A 25,878-nucleotide genomic window follows, 5' to 3' on the forward strand; every position below is an offset into this window, starting at 1 on the left:
AAAAAAAAACAAAACAGGCTGTACTGCAGCAGCCTCTGCTGACTTGTAGGTTATGAACTTTAAAGAAGAGTCTAAAACTGCTTCCAGGGTTGTAGATGAATGGCTGTGTCTTGGTGAGGTTTTTCATGGGTGGGCTTTACTTCTGTTGGCTGCAGGGATCTGAACTTGCTTTCTGTTAGTAAGGAGGAGCCCAGCTACACAATTCAAGAATGGGGTGTTATAGTTTCAACTTCTGCTGTATAGCAGCAGGTAAAGCAGCAACATCCAGAACTGCCCCTCCAGCAGTGAAATGCTTCCAATAAAGCTGCTGCATTGAATAGGCTGATGTGTTTCTAAAGCTTCTTTCAGGTGATAATCTCTGCTGCACCACTCTGGCTGGAGGGTGTTGACCTAGATCAGAGAAACAGGTACAAACAGATATTCAAAAGATACAGGAACCATCTCAGATCCTTCATCAAGATACTACATCATGGCAATTCTAAAATTTATGGGAAAGGCCCGCTTCCTGGCTTCCCAACCTAGCTTGGCTACAATGTTTATTCACAGCTTAGTGGGAATATTAGTTTTAGGAATACTGGTCTGTATAATGACAAGGTGTTTCTTGTGCTGTTGCCAGAGTACTGGTGATACTTATAGCAACTTGAAGAAGCATCAGAAGTTAGAATCTAGTAAGTATTTTGCAAAGACACTAAATAAAGAATCATCATATTAGTGAAAGAATTTACTAACCTCTTAGAAAAGGGGGGATTGATGCAGGTGTCGGTTAGACCCGTATTAACTGCACTGGGGCAGCACCAGCGTGCTTTCCTCCCAGCAACGCCTTCTTTGCCCGATGTTGCTAATTATAGCGAGTGGTTAAAAGGTGCTGACAAATACCTCAAAGCACAGTTGCAAGTGGCAACGCGTGGGCTTCTCCCCCCGTGCCCGGGCCGCAGGGAGGCCGGGCGGCGCGGCGCTCCCCGGCCCGCAGTGCACCGCAGCGCTCGCACACGGCGGCGCCCGCTCGCCCGGTACTTTTCCACCGCACCGGCTCCCTCCGGCGGCCCCGGGCCGGGACCAGCCCGGCACGGCCCCTTTCCGGGGCAGCGGCCGGAGCCCCGGGCGGGCGGCGGCGCATGCGCGGCGGTGCCCGGAAGCAGGCGGCGTGCCGGGCTGGCTGCCGGGGCTGCGGTACCGGCGGCGCGGAGCGGAGCGGGATGAGCCCTGCGGAGTGAGCGGAGCCCCCGCCCGCCCTCCTGCCCGCTCCTCTCCGCTCTCCGCCCCGCCCGGCTCCGCTCTGGCTTCAGGCCCCTTCTCCCTGCGCTGCGGCGGGCGGAGGCGGCGGAAGGAGAAGCCCATGGAGGGGAACCGGGACGAGGCCGAGAAGTGCATCGGCATCGCGCGGGAGGCGCTGGAGGCCGGGAACCGCGACCGTGCCCTGCGCTTCCTCGGCAAGGCCCAGAAGCTCTACCCGACCGACACAGCCCGAGGTGAAGCCCGGCCCCCTCCCGCACCCCGCGGCCGCCCCTCCTCCCCTTCTCGCTTGGGGGCCGGCGGGCGGAGCGGGGTGTCCCCCCGGAGCGGCCGTTACCCGGCGCGGCCTCGCGGGATGGGGCGCTGAGGGGGACCCAGCGGCGCGTCCTCCGCGCTGCCCCCGGCCCGGCCCGGGGTCCCCGGCGCCGTGCGGGGCTCGGCGGGGAAAAAAGGCCCAGGAGAAGCGAGTAGGGTACGGGGAATTCAGTGTCACTGGTGGCTGTGGCGATGGGATTGCGGTTGGGATTGTGTCCTGCCTTACCAGACGGTTTCCCTGAGGCCAGCCCGGCTCCTCGCCTCAATTCCTCCCCTTTAGCCATCACTGTAAGCATAGCCTAACAGACTAGGCTCAGACCCGATTAACAGCAGCACACGCCATGCTGGGTTGGCTCCGAATTACCTCTCGCTCACAGGTTGTGGTAAGAGCTGCTTCAAACTGGGCAGCACCTTGATCCTCTAACTTTCTTGTGGTGTGGGTTTATTCAGCTTCGTTCCCCATTTGGTTGTACAGTAGCTATGTAAGAATTGCACACAGGTTTAAGTTGCCTGGAGAAAATGGGATTGGTGGCTCCTCTTATGACTTAATCAGCTCTGCGGACACTTCTGTATTAAGACTTGAAAAATAATTAGCATCTTTGTAGCATAAGGTGTTTACAAGTGATTTTCTTAAAAGAAACAATAGTAAGGTTTGAGTGTATGTAGAGCTGTTACCCGTCTTGGAGTCCGTGTCACAAGGCATCTCAAAATACCTTTGGACACATCAGTGACTTGTTTACCATTTCGGGAACGTGACTTTGGGGTGAAATCCTGACTGGAAGTGGTCTCTGCTCCATTTTGTTCTATAATGAAGCCTTTAAGTCAGGTGAGCCGATTCGGTGAACATTTTCTCTCTTATTTCCTGACTTTATATGCAAACAATAAGCAAAGGCCTCATCAGTGCTTTTCTTTATAGTTTTTTGGGTGGTTTTAGTTTTTCCTTCTGCAAGACAGGATGGATGTTGCTGGTAAATCACCTGGAAAATAACCACTGCTTTGGATCGAGAATGTGGCACTGTTTTTCTTGCCATGCTGCATACCTTTCTGAAGTAAAAACAAGCAGAAATTTGCCATATCCCTCTAAATTTTTCTGGCTTAAGAAGATGACATGAATGAAAATACTTTCAGCTTTTTGGAAGCTGTGTTGGTCAATAGGCAGGAAAGGTGAGGGTTTAAATTCATCTTCTTCCACCAAAGAGAGTGAATAGTTCTGTCTGCTTCACATAACTTATTACAGTCTTACACCTTGAGTTATAGTAGCTCCCAGGAAAAAAGTCTCCATCTGATTTATGTTTTGAGTGGTTTTGTTTTGTTTTTTTCTTCTTAAGTAGGACTGCTACTACATAACCACCATTGTGAAGAACTCAGTGCAAGAAATAGATGGCTAATTAGGCTATTGTCTGTAGGACACTTGTTTTATTCACTGTGGAAATTAGCAAAGTATGTCACAAATGAGGTACAGATACCACGAAAAAAACGGTGGCGTGGTAGTGGGCTGTGATCTGGGGAATTGTGTACTGAAACTAAATCCTTCACAGACTTTCTCTGTGATGTTCAATAAGTCACTTCGCTTGGTTTCTGTCAGTGGCGGCTGATAGTTTGTGCTTCATTTTTCAGGTGTTCAGCTTGAAACAAGGGCCTGATTTGTGGAACTGGTGGGCAGTTAAAGCTCCATCTGAAGCTAAGGAGAATTGCAGATGCCCTAGTACCACTGAAAATAAACAGCCCCTAGGCCTGATTTGAACTAGGTACTTAGAAATTAGGAGACTCAGGTAACTCGTAATGTTTCCGTACTTCAGTTTTATAGCTGTGGAGGTTGGTAATTCTTTTTAATTCTTCCCATTTCCTCCCAGAACAACACCAACTCACTGATTATTTTTTTCTTTAAGTTTGAGCCGCTTAAATAGCCCCATTAAAAGTGTAGTAAGCTGCAAGGACACAGAATGTCCCGTTTCCAGGACAGGAACTGTAAGGTGTGCGATAAATTAGAACTGGAATTTTACACTGAAGAACAAATGAAATGACTGCTTCGTCATGTCATTGTAGTCTTTTAGATCGAAAGTGAAGGGAACACTTGAAAAAAAACAAACCCACACAACAGTAATTCATTAGATAATTAAGAATATGTCATAGCACATACCCAAGAGAAGGAAACAGTTAAGGTTTTGTGAGCTTTCTTGGTTCCGACACAAATTCTTATTTTACAGCCGTAATGTGTTTGGTTTATATGGTGGTAGGACAATGTGGTGCAGCCCTAGTTGTCACTGTGCTTGCTTATTTTTCTCTTCAGGGTATGGATTAGAAGGTAGTTTGTATCTATTTGTCACTGAAGTCAGGGATGCTTCATAGGTTGTATCTTTGTTATCATTTTGGGAACAATTGCCCACCGTTTCACAAATGATGTTCCATCAGTGATAAAAGCAATGAGAACGGTAGCGCTCAGTCTTACTGATGGGAGCTTCTTCCTCCTGATGTTATAGCGGATTGCGAGCAGGTTTTAGCTATTGTCTCGAACACAATACTATGTGTGGTTTGGTGTTGGCGATATTTGCATTTGAAGTGCATTCAGCACTAGTTCAGTCATCAGTGAAGTTTAGTTTTGCTAAACAAAGCTTCAGCCTGAAATACGCTGACTGCAGCATTGCTATTTTAAGGCTTTACTAGTGTGAAATGTGAGGTCGGTGCTTATTTAATGATACTTGGCTAATGACTTCATAGCAGCAGCGTTCATGCTGACGTCATTCTTTGCTAGAAGATAGCTTTACAATTCAGCTGTTCAAAATATCATTTGATTGTGATTTCTCCTAATGATTCCTCTTGCGACTGAATGGAAGCTAATTGCTTGTCTGGAAAGGACATTATTGCATTGCATTGCATTATTTCTGATGCTGCCTGTAAAACCAAGCTTTTCGGTAGGACATGAGCTTAGTTTTTAGGGTGTCATGTCGGTGTGAATTCCAAATTCAGCAGTTCTTCCATTAGTGAAAGCGGGGTCATGTTCAATGCATAATGGAATCAAATGCACTGCAAGGATCTTTCATTCATCAGCAGGTAACAGTGCACACAGGAGAGCCTTCGGACACGTTTGGAGATAACATCCATTGTCTTACCTCCTAACACAATAAGTCTTTGGTTCCTGTATGTGCTATTTTAAATACCTAGATGTACAGTTGAAGTTTTCTTTACTACAGTTCTAACAGCTGGTTTTAGCACCAGCAGTTCATGGAAGAGTCAAAGTTCTTTCTGAATACCTGAACTGGATCTTTTATTTGGAAAAAAAAAAAACAACAGTGGCCCCTGAGCCTTTATATGGTTTTCTTTTTCAACACAGAACGATAGCACGTTTGTATGTGCTGTGTCTTGCTATCTTAAGAAGTTAACACTTACGGATTTGAATGTATTTTTTGCAAGCGTCCTGCCCTGTCTTCTCAGCAGCGCGGCTCCGTTACAGGGACAGGAGGTCTCGGAAGGTGATTAGGAAGGAGTAATTTAACAGTATAGTGCAGCCAAAGCAATTCATTAAAAGACTTCCCAGCTAAGCTTGCTGTAAACGAGACACTGGGTGGTAAAAATGTGAATTGTTGCCTATACCTGTGTTTCTACCATTATTGCTACTACTGATTTTCCCAAGCTTTAGTGCAGGGATGTGGAATTTCTAGAGCAGGATTTGCAAAACTGTCAAGTAAGCATTTCTAGAGGAGAAGTCTGAGTCACATGTTTGATAGGATCCCACATGATACTGTGATTAAACATCTAATGTCACAGAACAGAAAAGGAGTAATTTTGGTTTCTGTTATCACTTGTCTGGAGCACATTCAGACTGAAAATGCTTCATTCTGAGGGCACTGTCTGTTCATATTTCTGTTCTTGCTCAGTTCTTAGCCTGCACACACAGTCACCTTGTTGGAGTTAATACTTCATTTACCTCAGAACTTTAAATGCCATAATGGATAACATCAGAATAAACTGTTGCAAATACTTGGATGTGCTTCAGCGGTAACCCATAATGCAACTAGAAGCTCTCCTGTTTTCAGGAGCTTCATTTGTGGTGAAAACATCCCCTCGGTGTACATCCCAGTGACTAAACGTTAGCCTTTTCTTTGTTTCTGCAGTAAAAAGCCTGGTCTGATCAACTGGGGAATCTTGCCGAGGCAGGCGCGAGCACAGGACCAGCACTGAAGTCTCATGACTTTCTTGTTCAGGCCGAGCGTAGCTTTTCATCTGCAGCACTTCAGACTGCTGTGGTCGGCGGGTAATAAGTGAATTGATAAGTAAAAGCAAATACAGGAGGGTTTTTAAGAAGCGCATCTTAGGGAAGTGGTTCTTCTCCTCTTAAACAAAGTTCTGCTTTCTTTTCTTGCCCGTGCTTCTGTGAGATAGGAGCTGTGATGTGTAGGATCCTGGTTTTCTGCTACTCCGCAGGAAACCACGGTAGTCAGAGGAGACATTTTTAAATTAGATTTAGGAGAAGAACTTTCAGGCTGCATCTCACTAACTTCTAGAATAAAATGTGGTTTTTTATCAGTAAACGTAACATGCTTCCACAATGAGTGGGACATTTTTCTTTGGGAGTCCTTATTCAGGCATTTTTTAATGCAGATGGTAACTCTCAGTTGTTTATGAAGCAAATTTGGCCTGTGTAGTTTGCCACCTTGCTCCAGAGGGATCTCTCTTCAGGAAGGATAGATTATTTAATAATCTTTGATCCACATTATGCTTCGTGTGCAGTCTCTTAAGATAGAATGGTACTGTTTCTTATTTATCAGTAAGACACACATCCCAAAATACAGGCCTGTATCCCCAAAGAAAAATACAAATGAGTGTTTGATGATGTATTAAAACTGCTAACTTTGAGATTTGTTGGAGTGTGGAAGGAAAGATGCTTTCAAGATCTAGCGAACACCTGCTTGTTTTCAATATCCAAGTCTCAAGAGTTGGGTGTAGTTGGCTGGTCCTGACTTATATGTGACGTTTAACAGTAGTTTGAATTCCAACTGGTGTTGCCTGCAAGGGGTATAGAGCATCAGTTTGTGTCCACTAATGGCTCAGGTTACAAATAGTGATGTACTGTAGCAACCTAAAAGTGCTTAGTCTCCGTATGGAATAATTTGTAGGTTCTTTAGAGTGTTAGTTCAGTTCTTATTTTCTATTTACAGTTGCTTATTCGGGTATTCTGATGTTTTCACCCCAAAGAATGGATTCAGTGCCCCTAAAAATTATGTAGAAATGAAGGACCTGGACAAATTCTCTCCAGTATTAAATTACGTTGGCAGAGATGGAGGGGAGTCCAGCCACTAATTTTGAAACGTTTTTCCATCGTTTTGCCACGAGAAGGAGTTTCTAGGCTGGCTTGAGAAACATTTGCGTTACAAAGCGGCGGTCAACAGGGAAGGAGAAGGTAGCAGATAGTCTTTTACAATGTGGTGCTCCCATTTAAGACACTTGCGAGCCCCGACTTAATCGCTAATGCCTATAATGATACTATGATATACTGTTGTTTTATAGTTTTGTTGGAAGCTATTATGAAGAATGGAAGTACTGCTGGGGGAGGCGCTTACTGCCGAAAACCAGCCAGTAGCAATGATCAAAGTAAGCCCAATAGCACGAAGGAGAGCAATGCATCTGCTGCAGGTGAAAGTGGAAAAGGCTACACCAAAGACCAAATGGAAGGAGTATTCAGGTATGGACTTGCTTAAATACATCACTGCTTTTTGTTCTGTGTATCATGTGCTTATGCTTTCAGCTCTAGCAACTAAAGAAGCAACGGGAAATTCAAGGTTAGCTGAGAGGGCTTACTTGTACTGAGCTGTGACTGCAAGGAGGAGGAGAGTTTTGCTGTGTTTAAGCACAGTACGAGACTGTTGCCTTCTGCTAGAACACGGATACTCGGCTTTATATAAAGTAACCTCGATGGTTTAAAAATAAAGTACTCAAAATAATTATTAAGTAGATCTTCTTTTAAATAGAAGAAGTGGTGAAAATTCTGCAGCACAACTTGCAGGACAGTGTTTCTTTTCTGAAATATTTTTGTATTTGTGAAATGAGTTTACATGCTTACTCCTGAAGTTATTTTCGAGCTAATTTCGCTGTACAGGCTGGTCTTAGACCAACATTAAAATTATTTCATTCTAGACATACAGGTATCTGAGAAGCACCGAAGCACATAGTCTAAGTTGTGTTATAAATTCTGTCTGGACTTCGTGCAGCATGGTAGTGTTAAGATGGGTTAATATCAGGAAAAGGAGGATGTGCAAAAAGAAACAAAGATGGATGAAAATGTCCTCTTGAGGCGAGTAACTCTTATGGTATCATTACAGACTATTGGGCTGAAGGAGTGAGAAAAATATTGTTTGGTATGTGCCCTGATTTCTGCTAAAGAAATATGAATACAGCCACTTTAAAACTGCACACCTCAAAATCTGCCTGTATCTTCAGATAAACCTAGCCCAAATATTTTCAAGGAAGCTCAAAGAAGTGAACTCAAGAGATCCTCGTCTCCTCGGTTGTGTAGGATGGGTGAACTGTTGTGCCAAACAGAAAATTGTGTGGGGTTTTTCTTGTGTGAAATATTCGTTACTGTTCATATTATCTTGGGATCCTTTCCTGAACTTGAGTAATCTGTTCATCTGTGCTAACAGTGAGGAAAAAGCAGCTTTTCTTTGTTGATACAGCAGCTCTGCATTCAGGCAGGTAGACAGCAGCATCTCTGACACGGTTATCCTTTCCATGTTGTTATTTAGTAGAGCTTTTCATTTGCCATCATCTCTGCTTAATGTTATTGCCCTTCGTGATATATCTAAAGTAAAACCTGAATAAGCGTGTACATTTTTTCGCCACCTTGCAATATTAGCTGTTAAAGCGGACGCAAAATGTGTGTGCACTCTTGTGTGAGACAAAATATCCAGAAAGAAGTCCTCTGTAAAACGAGGCTTAGATCGAATTAAGACATGTAATGCATTCCCAGAACGCTGCTATATAAGGCAGGTTTGTATCAGTGCCAGTGTTCACTCGCCCATGACGTGCCATTCCGAGCTGCAGTCTGCTTTCACATCAGGCTCCCTGCAAGTTCTTGGTGGTTGTTGTTTTTCTTTTACCAGAAAGTCGTGTTGCCTGCTTTTCTCATGAGTAAAATGATGTTTTAGAGCCAGCTTTTCTCCATGCTATGCTTTCCTGGTATGGGGTGTTGCTTCCTTGAAGGAATTCACTAGATACCAGATATTATAAAATTAATCCAGTTTGTTGAGATCAGAAACAGAATTAGGGTTATTCATGGAAGTTGCATATTAAGGATAATCTCAATGTGACAGTGCTTCTTAGTACCTATTTCAATGATCTGCTTTGTGGGTATAAAATTTGAGTTTTTAAAAAGTACCCAGATTTTTGCCAATATGGATTGTTATGCAGGCTATTACAATTGCTTATTTGTTTGTAATTTACACTTCATTTAGAAAACCAGCTGTTAATATCTTGACTTTAGCCTGAGTGATGCTACAGTCCTTTGGTATATCAGTTTATAAACCTTTGGAGAGACTGAATTTTGGGTTAGATGTGCAGTAATCAACACAACAAGTCCCCAGTTCTTATTGGAACTTTTGTGAAGTTTGTCATGATGTCAGTCAGTGACATCAACACGCTACTTAGAAAATTTGCAGTTAGGAATTAAAAGCACATGCGCCTTGCCAAGGAGAATAGGATTAAATATAATACAAACAGTGGGCTAAAACTTAATGGAAAAATATTACATATTCAGTGGTGATAGCTGAGGGAAAGTTCATGTTTACACCACAGCGAGAATGAGCTTTGTAGTTGGAAATATGACGGGCTGCATGTGTTACTGCTTCAGGCTTTTCCAATTAAATGAAATGCACCCTCTGGGGAGGGAATTCTTCAGAGAGTAGAGCTTGTCACCACCATATGCTTCTGCCATACCACACTGGAATGGATTTCAGGCCTTTGAGTTGGTTAAGGAAATACTGTGTGAAAAGTGGTGGTTTTAAATAGATTTCTTTTCCTATAAGGGAAGAAATTTCTAGATGGCAAGGCAGCAAAAGTGACAGCTTTTAATGCATTCTGAGCCTTACAATGAATTTGACTCTGTCAGACTAAGTTGCTTTGTATGCTTATGATTTGAAAGGTGGTCGTTATCCTCAGGTATTCTTCCCTCTAGGAGTTTTTGGTTCTATATTAGTAATTGAATATAGACCAAGAGAAAACATTCCTGATCTAACTACACATGCCATTTCCAACCCTTTTTTATAAGCTCTAGTGAGTGGTCAGGCTGACTCGGAGGTCTCTGACTTGGATCACTCATGAGTATTCCTGGAGTTGTCCAGCTGTCTTGAATTTGCTTCTGACCACAGATTTAAGTGTGGTGAAGACACACTTGGAGCGCTACAACTAATTCAACCACATTAATTTTGTCGAGGTTACTCTAGTAATGCGGGTAGGTCTGAGTACAAACAACACCTCTGTGCTGTTTAATTTTTCCACGTACACAGGGGACAGTGATCACTAGCAAGCTACCATAACACTTCTGTTGAGCATTACATGAGCTTGCAAACAAGTTGCTCGACAGGGAGAAGTGGGAGATGCAATATCTTTCCGCTGATTGCATAAGTGCTGGGTGATGCTTTGTGGGAACCAGCGCTATTTCAGTGTGGCACTTTGAAGCTTGAGAGATCAAAAACCACTTTGTTAGTTTTGAACTGAAATGCTTTGAAAATACCACCTGTAGCGCATACATCCTGCTCTTAATGATGCTTATCTTTTCACCAAGGGCTGGATCAAGTTGCCTTAATGCTTCAGGTGACCTGTGTGTCACAGATATTGACAGGAGACCAGCAGAAGTCTATGTTAGGACCCACGGTAGACTTAGGTCTCTTCAGAGCAAGTGCCCTCGTAGTCTGTAGGCAATTGAATGCTGTTTGAGCAATGTCAGCTTAAGAATCATATGCACAACAAAAAAGGGTGAATTTGCTTTTGGGATTCTGTGGTTTTTGCTTTAAAGCAATTCCTTCACTGTTTGATGTAGGTTATTGGCATTTTCTTGCTAGATAAATGAAGTATTTGTATAAGAAAGGAAATTTAAGCTTTTTTTTTTTTAATTCTAGTTCACTTAAAACAACTGAAGAAGTGCTGATCAGTATTATAGTTAAAGAGTTCTTAATTTCCAACAAATTGTTTGTCATATCTGCCTTCTCATACCAAGTGTGCAGACCTTTTGGAAGGGTTTTGTGGATTGGCATGAAATTAAAATTAAAAAAGGATCAGTTACTGGCTTTGTATTAATCTTTCCCACTTCTTTTCATGCTGTCAAGGCTGTATTATCTGTTGTTTACTATGTGATTAAACAAAATAGTTTTGGAGATACAGGTTGTACACTTTACACAAACTCCCTTTAAATGATCTTAAAATTCATGTGGTGTCTGATGTCCCTCTTTAGTAAATAAAGCATAGCATAAATTCTATATAAGCTTTTGGATATCTGAAAGATAACCACCATCGTGGGTAACAGGCTGGATTTGGATTGCTGCCTTATGAACACTGTGGTGTAATAACTGCTTTTCCAGGGCCTGCCCCAAGGAAGGGAGCACAAGAATGGAATTTTGTGTTCGGGCCTCTGAGCTAGAACCAAACCAATAGAGGCATGAGGTCTGTAGCAACCTTGCAAGGCAGGATTAAATGTTGTCCAGTAGTGGTCAAGAATAATCAGCAGCTTGATTTGAATTGATGGAGTAAACCAAGAATTTGCCTCTACACATTTCATGGATCAAACCAGAAGGATTGTCAGTTGCATTAATTTTTCCAGATCTCCTGCTGAGACTTCTGCAAATTCAGCAGAAGAAGTTGTATCGTTACTTTAACCCTGTCTCAAGAAGATAAATAACTGGAAGCAGACTACTAAGAGCAATCTTCGTGTTCTAAAACGGAGGAAAAAAAAGGGGCAAAGAAATGGGGATGTGCCTTTAATTAGGCTGATAGAACTGCTGTGAATTGTTGGAATATTCACTTGAATGCTTGAGAAAGTCAAGGTGGAAATCACAGTCATCGCGCCTGTCATGGAAGAGTGGCACAAAAGATACAGTGGACTTAGTCAGAAAGCTCCTGTCTTTAATCCACACTTCTTACAGCTAAAATGAAAGCTTAAGTATGCTGATGTAAACACAGCCGTGAATAATTCGTATAATACACACAGGAGAAACAAACTGACCAGGTACACCCAAGAGCAAGGTACCACACCAAGAACCCTAATGTGTTGTTGAATCAATCCGTAAAACAGAGACCTGACATTTCTGGTGCATTTGTTTCAGAAACTGTGGGTATGCTGGTACCAGCTTGAGTTCTTCAACAATACTGTAACTCTTCCCAATCTAGAGCACTTTTTGCAGAACACACTTAGGTGATCCAAACTGTGACTGGCACGTTTCCCAGTTCACCTGCAAGATGCCATTTGGCATCATTGGAAACTTGAGCCTATGTAGAAATTGATGCGTGATTTAGTGTGTTTTTCTGCTTGGCTTTGGGATCAGAAGCCAGCATAGGTTCCTCCTGCTCAGCTCTTGTCACTAACGTTCACATTGCTGCTCAGTCATTGCTTTGGGTTGAGATCTGAAGATGCCAACAAGGCTGAACACCGAGCAGGGGTTGTGTGTCTCGGCGTTGATCCTGTGCAGAAGAAAGGAGGGCAGCGTAAATGATCTGAAGGATTGGTTACAGGTCTGCAGGCAGCGAGCCCTGAGCGTGCCCATCCTGACAAGAACACGTGAGGGAGAGTAGAAGCCAGGGGTGACCGTCATAAATTCACAGGGTCTTCTGTGTTAGAGACTGGCCGTTCAGCCTAGGGCAGCAGGTCAGGGTATGAGGGGGGTTGGAATATTGAATCCCAGCTTTGTACAGAGTCAGCAATGTGTGTTTGTAGAATATTTTGTTTATCAAAGCAATTGCTAGCAAAGACTTAAGTAGAAATGTGTTACGCCTTGGCTGAATGCTTGTTTCTTGAGAAATGTCTGATGAGGAGCGGCTGAGGGAGCTGGGGCTGTTCAGCCTGAGAACAGGAGCTGAGGGGAGACCTGATCGCTGTCTGCAACTGCCTGAAAGGAGGTTGGAGCATGGAGGGGTTGGGCTCTGCTCCCAAGTAGTAAGTGATGGGACAAGAGGAAATGACCTCAAGTTGCACCAGGGGAGGTTTAGATTGGATATTAGGAAAAAATTCTTAATGGAAAGGGCTGTCGGGCATTGAACAGGCTGCCCAGGGCAGTGGTGGAGTCGCCATCCCTGGAGGGGTTTAAAAGGCGTTTAGACGAGGTTCTTAGGGACATGGGTTAGTGCTGGAGTTCAGTTTGGATATCGTTGGACTTGCTGATACCGAGGGTCTCTTCCATCCGAAATGGTTCTATGAAACAGCAAGAGCTTGTTTGTGGCCCATGTCCAGGACAGCTGATGTGTGGTGACGTTCATCCCTTTGGAGGACGGGAGCTGTGCGCCCACCAGGCAGGTTTCTCCCTGCATGTCCCCACCAGGACGTGGCTTTGATTTGATGCGCTGTCTCTGAGCAGATCCTGGTGTCACCAGCTGTTGGGTCATGTGCTGACTTGGATGTCTTCTGCTTGATACCCACCATTCCCGCTTTTCCCGCGAGGGCTTCCCAGTGGGGGATTTTCACTGGTTGCCAATGGGAACAAATTCTGGGGTGAGTTTTTGAGGGTTAGAAGAAGAGATTGGCATTTCTTGCGTTGTTCTTTTTTCTTTCTTTTCTATTTTCCATTCTGCATCTTAGGGTTGCAAATAAATGCATATCAGGTCTGCAAAGAAGTAAACTTATTTTTTCATGTTTGTTACTTCCATGAGAAATGACCATATGCTGTTGGGGGAAAAAAGTTGTTGAGGACGCACAGTGCTTAAAAACACTTCAACAAACATTTAACACTACGGTTCTAATGCTAACAAAATAACAACTTTGCTAAACGTGGATGACTCACTACCTAATTTTATATCAACTAAAGTTCTGAAGAGTCTGGTCCACAAACAGATAATTCAGATGCTGAATTATTGACGATGACCTTAGATTGGCTGCCGAGATAGCAATTTCTTGAAATAAAAGCTTAGTTTGATACTGTTACACTTTTAAATACAGCTGTCTGTTCTTGATATAGTTCATAACTAATCCAGTGCTTGAGGGTAAGGATGAAGGTGTTTTTACACTATCAAATTATATTTCTTATTGTACAAATTAACAAACAAAATTTTCCAGTATTCAGAGTATATTTAATGTATTTTCTTTCCATTCTGTCTTGATGATGGATTCACTGTGTTCTTTTTAATTAGCTCTATCAGTTTCCTAACCGGAGCTTATTAAATGTTGCTTCAATGTAATGAGCTATATTTATTTCACAGGATGTTTGTGTTGGCAGCTGCCTGCATACATTCACTTCAGCATTACACCGAGACTTCCATAAAAGCTCGTGTTATTTGAACACAGGAAAAAGGATCCCTCAAATGCAAGTGGATTTGATCAATCTGTGAACTGTGAAGGACCACAGGCGATGGTGGGGTTGTATTTTTCATGTTAGCATTGCCCTAATTACAGGGTACCCGTTCTTCTTTCATGAAAACGCCAAAAGCTCGCTTACCCCTTTTTATTTTTGACACTTGGCTGCCCTGTGTATAGTCTTTGTAACATTAAACCCATATTTACATAGAAATCTGTGCATTTCAGAGAACGTGGACGCAGTTACAGCCACGTGAATAAACTCACAGAAAGCTTTTAAAGTATTTATGGGTGTAATTCCATTTCTTGCTGAGACCAGCCCTTTTCTTTTGGGATGCACCCAGCGTCAGTGTGCCTCATTTCTGCAATGCAAGGTTGTGATTCAGCCTTATTTTTCTAAGTTTCTGAATTCTTTTTAAGGTGTATTTATTGGTTTGGTCAGCATTCCTGCGCACATCAAATTAATGTTCTTTCCACCTCTGTAACTGCTCTTTCTCTCTTCTGAGTATTGAACAACTTACCCAACTATTACCTCACTTCCAGATTTTGCTTTTCCTGTCTGAGACTGACTAGAGGAAGAATATTTCTGACTTTTTAAAATGGCTACATTGAACATATGAGGTGAATCTGTAATTGCTGGAGCTGTTATTGTTTCTCTGGATATATCTAAACGCTGACAGAAGGTTTGTTAAGCTCCAGGTGTGCTCCCAGCAGCAGAGGTGTTCTCACCTGCCTTATTTCCCTAAAAAGCGAATGTTTAAATGGTGTTAATGGAGAAGGGGAGGTGTTGTTTGGTTTGTATGGTGCATACCAAGATGCATTTGTGAAGTAAATTTGGAATCTTCATTTTGTGTATTATTAACAGCAATATTCATGGAATTGGGGCTGAGGAAATGCTACAGTAGTCATAAATTGACACCTTTTATTGCAACTGTAGTAGTTCTGCTGTAGGAGAAATAAATGTGTAGAGTAACTAATTTTGAGTACAATAGTTTATTGTGCTTAATAGCGAGTTTATTATGAAAAATTGCATTTTTTTTTTCTAGAGTGCAATTTAAATATATTTGATATTGAAAGCAAGAGATGTAATGTGTTGCATCAGCACAATGTATTACCTCATCTGCAGCTGTGTTCTAACATGCTACTTTTACATCTTCTTATTGACAACATTTTGCTTCATTTTCTTTTGCAGTATAAAGAAATGTAAAAACTTTTACGAAGTCCTTGGGGTGTCAAAGGATGCGGGTGAAGAAGACCTCAAGAAGGCCTATAGGAAACTTGCTTTGAAATTCCACCCAGACAAAAACCACGCACCTGGAGCAACAGAGGCTTTTAAAAGTAAAATCCTAGTTTTACTTACAATTTCTTTTATGGTTAAACTCTGTCACATCAAAAGAAATCCATCCGTGTTGATCACTTGTCTTTTTACAACAATGTGGTGCTTTGTAGCTAATATTAAACTGACATTTTTATCCAATAGAATATTTGACCTTTATTATCACAGAATCACAGAATGGACTGGGTTGGAAAAGACCTCAGAGATCATCGAGTCCAACCCTTGGTCCAACTCTAGTCCGTTTACTAGATCATGGCACTAAGTGCCATGTCCAATCTCAGTTTACAAACCTCCAGGGCCGGTGAGTCCAGCACCTCCCTGGGCAGCCATTCCAATGCCTGACCACTCTCTCTGCAAAGAATTGCTTTCTAATATCCAGCCTAAATTTCCCCTGGTAGAGTTTAAGCCCATGGCCCCTTGTCCTATTGCTGACTGCCTGGGAGAAGAGACCAATCCCCACCTGGCTAGAACTTCCCTTCAGGTAGTTCTAGAGAGTGATGAGCTCACCTCTAAGCCTCCTCTTCTGCAGACTAAACAACCCCAGCTCCCTCAGCCTCTCCCCATAGGTCTTATGTTCAAGTCCCTTCACCAGTCTTGTTGCTCTTCTCTGGACCCGCTCCAGCACTTCAATGTCTTTCCTGAACTGAGGGGCCCAGAACTGAACACAATACTCCAGGTGTGTCCTCACCAATGCAGAGTACAGGGGAAGGATCGCTGCCCTTGTCCTGCTGACCACGCTGTTTTTGATACAGGACAGGATACCGTTGGCCTTCTTGGCCACCTGGGCACACTGTTGGCTCCTGTTGAGCTTCCTGTCAATTAGTACCCCCAGGTCCCTTTCTGTCTGACTGCTCTTAACATATACCTAGGAGTATAAATAATGCGGGGTTTTGCAGTAGGGTTCAGTTTCAGAGGATCGACTGTAATTTTTGGGTACAGGGAGCAAACACTTAATCTGTGAAACCAAACTGCATTTTATTACTGTTGTTGACTTAATGTAGCCAATTGAATCTTACTATCTTGAGCTTGAGAAAACCAGAGTAATACTTGATAGCAGAGTGCAGTTTTTACTGAATCGCGTGCCACGCTACGTTACCTTTTCCTTAGAATTCCTTGTATGTGTGTGGCTTTAATACTTTTTCCATACAAAACCACTTGGTTTCAAACCTGGCCTTATTAATAGTTGCCTTTGACCATTTCTTAGGTAAAATTTACAGCCTGATTTGACCTGATCTAAGGCTGCTCAGCTTAGCCCTGCACAAGGAAAATTGTTGAGGAAAAGCTTTTTAAAGAAAACTGCCCCTTTATCTCAGATACAGATGAATTAAGACGTGAATCTGCAAGAAACGATCATGCATAAATAAAGAAGTGTTCATGCATAAATAAATCAGATAAAACTCTTAAATTGGGTAAGGGGAAAAAGGGGGGAAAAAAAAAGGTCCTGAGCAAGTCTGTTGATACAGATTTTAAGGGGTAATTGTAATAATATATTACCAATTCCAGATGAAAAGTAGATAGAACACAGCAGGAAAGTTGATTGCTAATGATTGTTTTAACACAGCTATGTGATGGCTTTATCTAAAAAAGATAATCTTACAAAATTATTTCCAGCGCTATGAATAATTCTTCTTTGTTAATAGCATTTTAAATAATCTTGAACATGTAAGAAGTCAATTTCTTATTATGTAATGTTTTATTTAGCACAAGCACTTTGTACAAGTTTGATTTCTTCAGCTTAATTTCATTTTCTGGCTCTTGGCTAGATGGGTAAATGAACAGAACATTTTGGAGGGGAATCCTATTGGCTAAAAATGAATGAACTCCAGCATTTTTCTTGCCTTGAAATTATTGAATTTTTATATCTTTTAAATTTATTTTATGATTTAGTTTGCCTTTAAAGGTGTCTTATGAGTTTCTAACATCCAGCTGAGAAAAGGAGGTTCATAATAATAGTATTCCATAACAATTATTTTTATTTTAAGGAAAGGTCCCATTAGAAGACAGAATTGAGTTTGATGTTAGGCAAGGTACTTATATAGATCTCAAGCTACCTTGGACTCTTCTGTTGTATTAAGTTGTCTCGCAGAAGTTATATTTTGGATTTAAAAGTTTGTGCAAATATAATCACTGTTAATCACTTGAAATCTCTTTGACCGACTTCATCAGAAATCTTTCATTTGAAACTTTGGGGAAGTTTGTGGGTTTTTTCATTCTCTATGTCCTTTATTTAAAGAAAATTATATTTAAATCAAATCTGGTTTGAATTGGCATCACATAATCCAAAGCAGATAGTCAAAAAAGATTGCTGACCGTACCATACCAGTGTGATGTCTTCACTTTATGCGCATTCACCTGATTTATGTCTCTCTAAATCCTTAATTGTTGGGAAAAATCTCAATTTTTACTACTAATTTTATCCTCGTGCTGAGTAACAGAGGGTTTTTTAGCAATATTTGGCGTCAGTAGTGTACATCATGCTCTCAGTGCAAATTACCAGGCTTCGTTTGTGTTCTCTTCTCCACTCATATCGCTAATGATTATTTCTAGGGGCATCTTAAAAGGCACAAAGCTAAGGCTTGACCTTTTTTTTCTTAGACTGGATAACATCGAAAACATTAATTATGCAAAGTCATAGCCTAATTTGCCCGTGTTGAGCTTATACTGTTGCACTTTTCACAACGTTTTGATGACTGATGGCTTTTCGACACTGCAAAACACGATCCCTGTGCCTTGCGTTGGCTGCTGAAGAAGCTTTTTGTTGGAGGGGCCTGGAGGAGAGAGAAGAAAAGGAAACCTGGACAGGTTTAATGAAGAACTGGCTGAGTGAGGATTGTTCATGCTCCTTTAGACAGTAAAGCTGATGTATTTGAAGTCACCACTTAGTAAATGAAACCAGAGAAAACCTACTGAGTCTTACCATGTCTTTAAGCTAGGCTGCTAGAGCAAGTGTTACTACTGTAATGTAACAGTAAAGGACACAATTTGCTGCCTATTCTTGACTTTGAAATTGCAGTTTTCATACTGGAATTCATACCGTTCATACCATTCATTTATGGGAGCTGTATTTTATCCCTTGCTCCAGAGATCGGACACGCATATGCTGTGTTGAGTAACCCAGAAAAGCGAAAGCAGTATGACCTGACGGGCAGCGAAGAGCAGACCTGCAGCCACCCAAGCAACGGCAGATTCAACTTCCACAGAGGCTGCGAGGCAGATATCACTCCAGAGGATCTATTCAACATGTTTTTTGGAGGGGCCTTTCCAACAGGTATTGGTATAACCATCGGGATACAGTGGGGCCGCACAGAGCAACATCAGAGTTTGTGACATTATAAAACACTAAAATCACTCCAACCTGCCTCGGGCCTCAACTCTTCAGGCTGCATCACAGTTTATTTTGCCCCAAGTGTTGCTAAACCCCAAAAATGTGAACTCAGTTCTTTGAGTGGTGATTCTGCAGTATGTGAAACAACAAACCAGTTGTCTTGGAGCTTAAATATTTTGTTTAAACAACTTTGAAATTGTAAGATGTCTTAAAGTTGAGTTACTTTGTGTCATTGTGCAGTAATGTTAAATGCTTTACGTCGTTGCTTCCACAGTGACCTCTAAATATATTTATTTACGTTACTTAAATGTGGATATTTCTTCCCTTAGGTAGTGTACATTCATTTTCTAACGGTCGTGCTGGCTACAGTCACCCTAATCAGCACCATCAGAGCGGGCATGAGCGGGAAGAAGAGAGGGGTGATGTATGTTTAAGCACCATTGTCTTTAAACTGTGGATTGTGAAATTTGCTGGTAGTCGCTTTTGGTGATGTGATTGTCCAGGAGCTCTGTGCTGTAGAGGAGGATTTGTACTTGCCAATTACGTATTTTTAAACTTTGGCGGGTCTTACTGATGGTAAATAGACGTGCAAATTCAAAACTATAATAGCCTGGTTTTGTAAATCTATTGTTGTATATCACTAGCTTACTAGTGACTGGTAGTATTAGCCTAAATAGACAACTGGTTCTTGTCACTAATCCTTGTCTGCGTTTAAAAATCATTTAGGCTGAGGAAAAAATTGTACTTAAGGCTCAGTATTCATATATATTAATTATATATAGTTGTGCATAAGTACGTATCGCTGCATAGATGAGGCCAAATCACGGCGTACAATGTAACTGAATCCAGCTATTAATTTGATTGTGGTACATGCCAGCCTGTCAACTCCTGCGGTCTGAGCACTCTGTGAATATTGTGTATGCGTTGGAAAGTTAAGATAACATCACAGTGTTGGCAGCTTTGTGGTTTTAGTTTTCCTAACAGCTTTTGACACTTAAAGCAGAAAGTCATGCTAAGCATTAAATCTTGTCAAATTTACCTGTTTACCGATGCTCTTTTAGAAATACCTGAATCTGTTTTGTTCCTTAGGGAGGCTTCTCTATGTTCATTCAGCTGATGCCTATTATTGTGTTGATCCTCGTCTCCTTGTTGAGCCAGTTGATGGTATCGAACCCTCCTTACGCCTTATACCCAAGATCGTAAGTAATGCTCACTTACATCAGCTTCAAACACAAGGCAGGATAGTGGAATCGCCCTCTCCCACTTCGAAGCATTTAGAGAGGCTTCCATTAGTTGGTCCTTGATTTCCCACAGCGAGGGAAGCAAGCAAACGTATAGATGGAGCAGAAATGAAGCATAACAAAACTTCGAAGTTATGTACTGAGAGCATCCTGTGAGAATGTCTTGGAGAAAAGAGGTCAGTGATACCTGGAGTTCGGAAGGTCTTCTAATACAAGGGAGTGGTTCCATGCAATGTAAAAGTGTTTGCATGTCCAGCATATTTAATAAAATCCTCAAACCTGCTAAGGCTCGTTATTCTTTTAGGAGCCACCTGTGCTTGTAGGAAGTGAAGTATTTGAAAGCAACTTTCTCATCCTTATTTAAGTTCTGAACTAGATGAGGCTGCGGAAATTGTCTGTTCTTTGCTTCTTTCCAGGTGATGGTAAAATAGTTTATCTTCTTTTTCCAGCAAGGAATTCTACTAGGGAAACTCACCTGGTTTGTACAGTAGGATATATAAACCTTATTTTCTTGAGAGAAATACATAACTTTAATCAAGCATGCAACTAGCAAGTAGACTTAACCAACTCACCACAACTGCTTTAAAAGGCCTTAGTTCCTTACAGAGCTCTCAGCCCCACAACAGAAAGGTTTCTTTTCTCCTCTCTTATTTTTCAGAGCTCTTTATTTCCAGAGTGTGATGGTTTTCCCTTCTGCAACTAAGCTGTTACGATGCTTATAAACGCTTCTCTGCCAAAATGTTTGCACACAATCTTTGATATTCAGTCCACAGAATGCCAGCAGGAAAACGGATTTGTCAGGGCTGGTAGAAAGCAATTCAGAATGGAGATGCCAGTATTGGGTTGCTACAGAATAGTGACCTCTCTTTCTTTCTGTTGAGTTTGAATGTAATTTTCTATTAACAAAGCTTATAATTAACTAAAGAGGTATGAAACAAGTAAAGTGTTTTACAGAAGTGTTGGTTTGGTTTTTTGGTTTTCGTTGTTTTTTTGCAAGATCAAAGGTTTAAGCAGCAGTAGTTGAACGTTTAGGTAAGTGTAGTAATTCTATTCTCTGTCAGATTATATAGCCATTCATTGTATTACTTGCCTTGAAATGGCAAATTCAGTGATATGCCATTCTTCTGGAATAGCAATGTTTTTAAAAGTGTATTTGTAGTGTAAAAATAAAATCAAATAAATATTTAGTCGCTCTTTCCCCTCTCCCTTGTTTTTTGCAGAAGTACAGGGCAGACCATAAAAATGCAGACAGAAAACTTGCACGTCGTTTATTACGTCAACAAAGACTTTAGAAATGAATACAAAGGAGCCTCGTTACAGAAGGTGGAAAAGAGTGTGGAAGAGGATTATGTGTCCAACATTCGTAATAATTGTTGGAAGGAGAGGCAACAAAGTAAGTTTGGTAATAAGTGTAATTACATGAAAGCACGCATTCTTCATTCAGGAAAGAACAAAGTGCTTGTACTAGTCAAATACCCGAATAAGACAGCAAGTAAGTGTCCCCAGTGTCACTTAATTTCTGTGTTTTACTCAGTGACCTAAAAACCATCTGCAAATCATCAGCAATTTTAACCCACTTCTCAGAAAATTGAACACTACAGTGAATTGCTAATGAGAAAGAAATTGCTCTAAGTTAAGGATGAAAGCTATGAATTCTAATCTCTTCTACATTATTTTCTCATGGCAATACTTCATTTCTCTAAGTGCTTTTATGTAGATAAATAAAAAGCTTACATAGGTGTTTCTGGAGAAGGAAAAAACTAATCTGCCTTGGACCACTGTACATACAAATACCGCTTTTCCACAGCGTGTAAAACTGCATAAGCTGTAAATCAGTGCTTAATCTTTTGCTAATGCTGAGTCATTGTTCTCCCTGGGCTTGGTACTTTGGCTCTATCAGACCTCAGAAACAGGTTTGTTGGGTTTTTTAGTTTACCATCTGTTTTATTTAATATTATACAAGGAGCTATTTAATTTCAGAAGCCTAAAATTCAGTGTGAAAGCACCAGAGTGCTGAATAGTGTCAGGAAAGAACTGTGGGCAGAAACGTGTGCTGCTGGTCACACATACACAAGAGAAACACCGGTACATTGGGAGACAACTATGAGATTATTGCCAAGAGTTCTAGATTTACCAGGACAATTTTCCCCAGATTTTTCAAATAGAGCATAAGCATCAGAGAATTTTGGGGTATAATTCATAAGCAAATATACAAAAACTTGTATTTTTCCAGCCAGGTTGTTCTTTGATCCTCTTGAAATGTTTGAATATTTATTTTTACTATTAATGAAATCAATACCTAATTTTTCAGCTACAAGATGAATCATCAGTAATCTTATAATAAAACAGTTTACAAAAATGATTGTGCTTGTTAACAAAAAATGAAAGACAAGATACAATCCAGCACAATAAAAAAGCACATATTCTTTATACATTTTTTCAGCAGAGTGTAGATCTGGAAGGGTATTTTGCCTTTTTTAACTGAGTGGTTACACTTAGATTTACTGACATGTTATGTTTGTGTCTCCTGTAACATATTTACTGTGTAAATACCTTTGAAAATTTTTAGTTGATATGTAATTTCTACCTGGGGATGAAAAGAGGAGAAAGAACACCCTTCCCATTTTTCAGTATTTATTCCTGATAGAACTACTTTAAGCCTGATCAGAGTCCTGGACAACGCAGAGAGGCCCACGAATCCATATGTACATGTTTAGTGGGAAAAATGTGATTACTAGAGAAACATGTCACCCCGATATAATGCTAAAAAACAACCCAAAGGTGGTGACTGCCGTGTTGTTTGCTATTTGCAATTTATCAGGTTGCGAAAACTACCCACATTGATTTTGAGAAAGCAGCCCCTAATAGATTTTTCTCTATTTATAGAAACAGCTGATTTTGTGAGTTTAAGGATTCAAAATACCTGTTGTGTATTTGATCTCCTTGACAGTCACAATCTTTGCAGCGCTGATTGACATTTACGCATGCCTTGCTAATCCAGTTTGAGTTGAAGGGCTGACAAATATTTCACAGAATTAAAACGTTCGGCAACGTCAAGCTGTTGAGCTCCAGTATAATACAGAGAGCTCTTTTATTAATTAATACCTCTGAGCAGCGGCCGTCTGAAGCAGCATGAGTCGAAGTAATGGGCATAATATTCAGAGTGGATTTTTGGGCACAAACAAGCCGCTGGAGCCGTCAATAACACGCACAATCACTGAGCGTGGCCTATGTTTGTATTGTTAATGAGGTCTGGCACAAGTGGTTTTGTTTGGTTGGGGTTTTTTAATCAGATACTGCTGTATGAAATAGGAGGGTGCTGGAAAGCTGTAACCACTTTTGCTCTTCAAAAGGAGTGAAGATCCAGCACGGGGAAGCTGTAGCAGTGCTGTTTAGGTGCTGTCTGTGGGTAGTTAGAATAAGCAGAAGGAAAAAAGGGTGAGGATTAAGCCGGAGGTGTTTTGGACAGCTCTGAGCAGGGATGTATCGTGTGCGGAGTATGGTGTTTCTAACCTGAAAAATCTCTCTTTCTCTTTTGTTCGTTAAAGAATCAGAGTTACTTTATGCAGCAAAAGTATATCGAGATGACCGTCTCCGAAAGAAAGCAGACTCCATGGCCATGGACAACTGCAAAGAACTAGAACGGCTGACCAGCCTCTATCGAGGAGGATGAACTACAATTATAGACATATATCTTTACATATGCCCTTATCTCTTGTAAATTAAGAAGAGATTTAGTTTCACCATGAATACTGGAGAAGAGGGGTGGATGTAAAACTCTACTGTGTAGCTGTTTCCAGAAACCTTATGCTGAAATATCATTTAATGGCTTCTTTACCTACTGTGAAATATAGGTACTTTAATTGTCTAGATTTTACTTCAAAGCTTCTGTGAATTCTTTCAGCAGAGAGAATAGCTCAGAAAGGATGCTATACTTGTAGAGACTTAGTCATAGTGGTTCTCCTCTAACATATTTGCCATGTAAATATCTGTGGAAAGAACACTGTGTATATATGAGTTAAATTACTTTCTATTTAAAATCTCAGAAATTTAGTTCCATACAACATTTTGTCTCACTGATGGAATAAATGGTATGATTACATCACTCCTATTCAGATGTCAAGTGTGTGGAGTTGGAATAAGAATTTTTAATATTTTATCTCTATGTAAAATCTTCTAGGTTTACCAGCTTAGAGGAATTTGGTATTTTTAAATATAACGGCATATATTCCTAAATATTTGTTTGGGTATATTGATCTGGTGTAGAGTAGCAGTTCGCTGTTGTAGTTTTTAGCGTTTCTAAGCAATGCTGAGAAGACTAAGAACTACACTGATCTCCTTTCAAAGTAAATATTTGCACATGCTGTACAGACCAGTATATGCATTGCTTTTAGTACTTGAAACAGTTCACAGCAGCTCTACCGTTTGGTATTCCAGTAGTAGTAAGTCCATACGTATGGCTGACATGCATCCATAGCTTCCTTAATTTTCGCTGGAAAGGCAGAGGAAAACATGCAATAGTAAAATCTTAAAGCTCAACAAAGAAAAGGCAACCTAATATTTTGTTTTCCTGAGAGGCTTCCACTTTCATACTCATTTCAAGCTAAGTCCCAATCAATGGGCACCATAAGCGGAACAGGGAGATATTGCTAAGGACTATGTGCCTTTTTGCCAGCTGTTTAAATGCTTTGCTAGTCCGCAGTGCGCTCCTCGGGATCATAGTCCGGCGCTGGGGGTGTGCGCTTCTCTGGACCAGAACTTTGCTGCACTGATCTCCGAGGAAGGAGCAAACGCACCTGCGAGGTCACGTAACTGGTACGTAGCCACGCCTGCCGGTGCAAAGGTGTTCTGAGGCGGCTGAGTACAATGTACTCCATCAAAAGTGGGTTAAAAATGTTTTTAGGTTCAGTAGCTGATGTTTTTACGTTTTAACAGGAGAATGTTTCTTGTGTTTGAGAATGCCGGGCGGCGTGTAATACGAGTGGTGTTTTTTTGCTTGAGAAAACTGCTGTCTTTGAACAACACTATCGGTTTATGTGAAGCCAAATTCTCCTCCTGAATTGAAATTTTAAATACTCGACTGACTTCATTGGAACTGCTGCTAATTTAGAGCAGGGTTTGACTTTAGCAATGCACTAAACACTTCAAGTGACCCAGGAAATCCTTTTGCATTCATACCTTTTCGGAACTGTCCTCGATTGAATTGGCGCAACACGAGAGTTGAGCAGCTAAACCAGCGTTCAGGGTGGACATCAAAGCCTGGTGAATGAGCTGAAAGCTGCTGAAACAAAACAAACCAGCTTGCTGTACTGGATGTCCTTACAAAGCTCACGGGGGAAAAGGTGAAGAAGTGATGGAAAGGCACCCAATTGTTTGAAGTTTGCAGTAGAAATTTATGGAGAAAACGTGATTCCCTGGATTTTGTAACTGTCCAGAATGTATTGTAATTATACTAATGAAAGCAAACTATCAAAGTACATATTGGTACTCCTGTGTCTTCTTGATAGAAGAAAATTATTCCAAGGCTTTCACAAGGACGTAGACCTCATTCAGAAATGAGTCTGAGCTTGCAGGTGATATTTAGTTAAGAAGAAAAAGGGTGTATAATGTATAATGGAGCTGTTGGTTCAACTGCTGTCAGGATCTCTACAAACAAATACCGCAGTTATAGCTGCATCCTATGGCAACACAGACATCCCAGGAGTTTAAAAGTGAGATGCAGAATGTTGTTATTTCCTGTAGTATAAAGATTAACCTGCTCCAAATATGGCCTGAAAACATTGTCTAAATGTTCCACGTGGGTTTTTCTCTCCTTGGGATTGATACTTGGGATAGTCTGAAGGCTTTTTTCTTCAAAAATGTCATTGTTTCCCCTGGTTTCATTGAAAGAATCTGCTGGGAAGTCCAGTGCAAATGTTCTTGTGAGGAAGATGCTAATTGA

General features: G+C 41.2%; 1 protein-coding gene across 1 annotated transcript; it reads left to right on the forward strand.

The window, feature by feature from the left end:
- The first annotated feature begins 1,109 nt into the window (after nucleotides 1–1,109).
- Nucleotides 1,110–24,048, forward strand: DNAJB14 (DnaJ heat shock protein family (Hsp40) member B14). The gene is made up of 8 exons (XM_065062354.1): nucleotides 1,110–1,469; nucleotides 7,054–7,228; nucleotides 15,228–15,373; nucleotides 18,454–18,639; nucleotides 19,026–19,120; nucleotides 19,786–19,895; nucleotides 21,158–21,330; nucleotides 23,486–24,048. Exons 1-8 carry the CDS (start codon nucleotides 1,337–1,339, stop codon nucleotides 23,608–23,610), a joined length of 1,143 nt encoding a protein of 380 aa, XP_064918426.1. The 5' UTR covers nucleotides 1,110–1,336; the 3' UTR covers nucleotides 23,611–24,048.
- Nucleotides 24,049–25,878: the final 1,830 nt, after the last annotated feature.

The sequence above is a fragment of the Columba livia genome, chromosome 4 (assembly GCF_036013475.1).
Source record: "Columba livia isolate bColLiv1 breed racing homer chromosome 4, bColLiv1.pat.W.v2, whole genome shotgun sequence".
In the NCBI taxonomy this organism is placed as follows: Eukaryota; Metazoa; Chordata; class Aves; order Columbiformes; family Columbidae; genus Columba; species Columba livia.

Coding starts and splice junctions, on each gene's coding strand:
- DNAJB14 (XM_065062354.1), top strand. CDS start 1,337: ATGGAGGGGAACCGGGACGAGGCCGAGAAGTGCATCGGCATCGCGCGG. Junction 7,229..15,227: donor CAAATGGAAGGAGTATTCAG/GTATGGACTTGC, acceptor TTTCTTTTGCAG/TATAAAGAAATGTAAAAACT. Junction 21,331..23,485: donor TTGGAAGGAGAGGCAACAAA/GTAAGTTTGGTA, acceptor TGTTCGTTAAAG/AATCAGAGTTACTTTATGCA.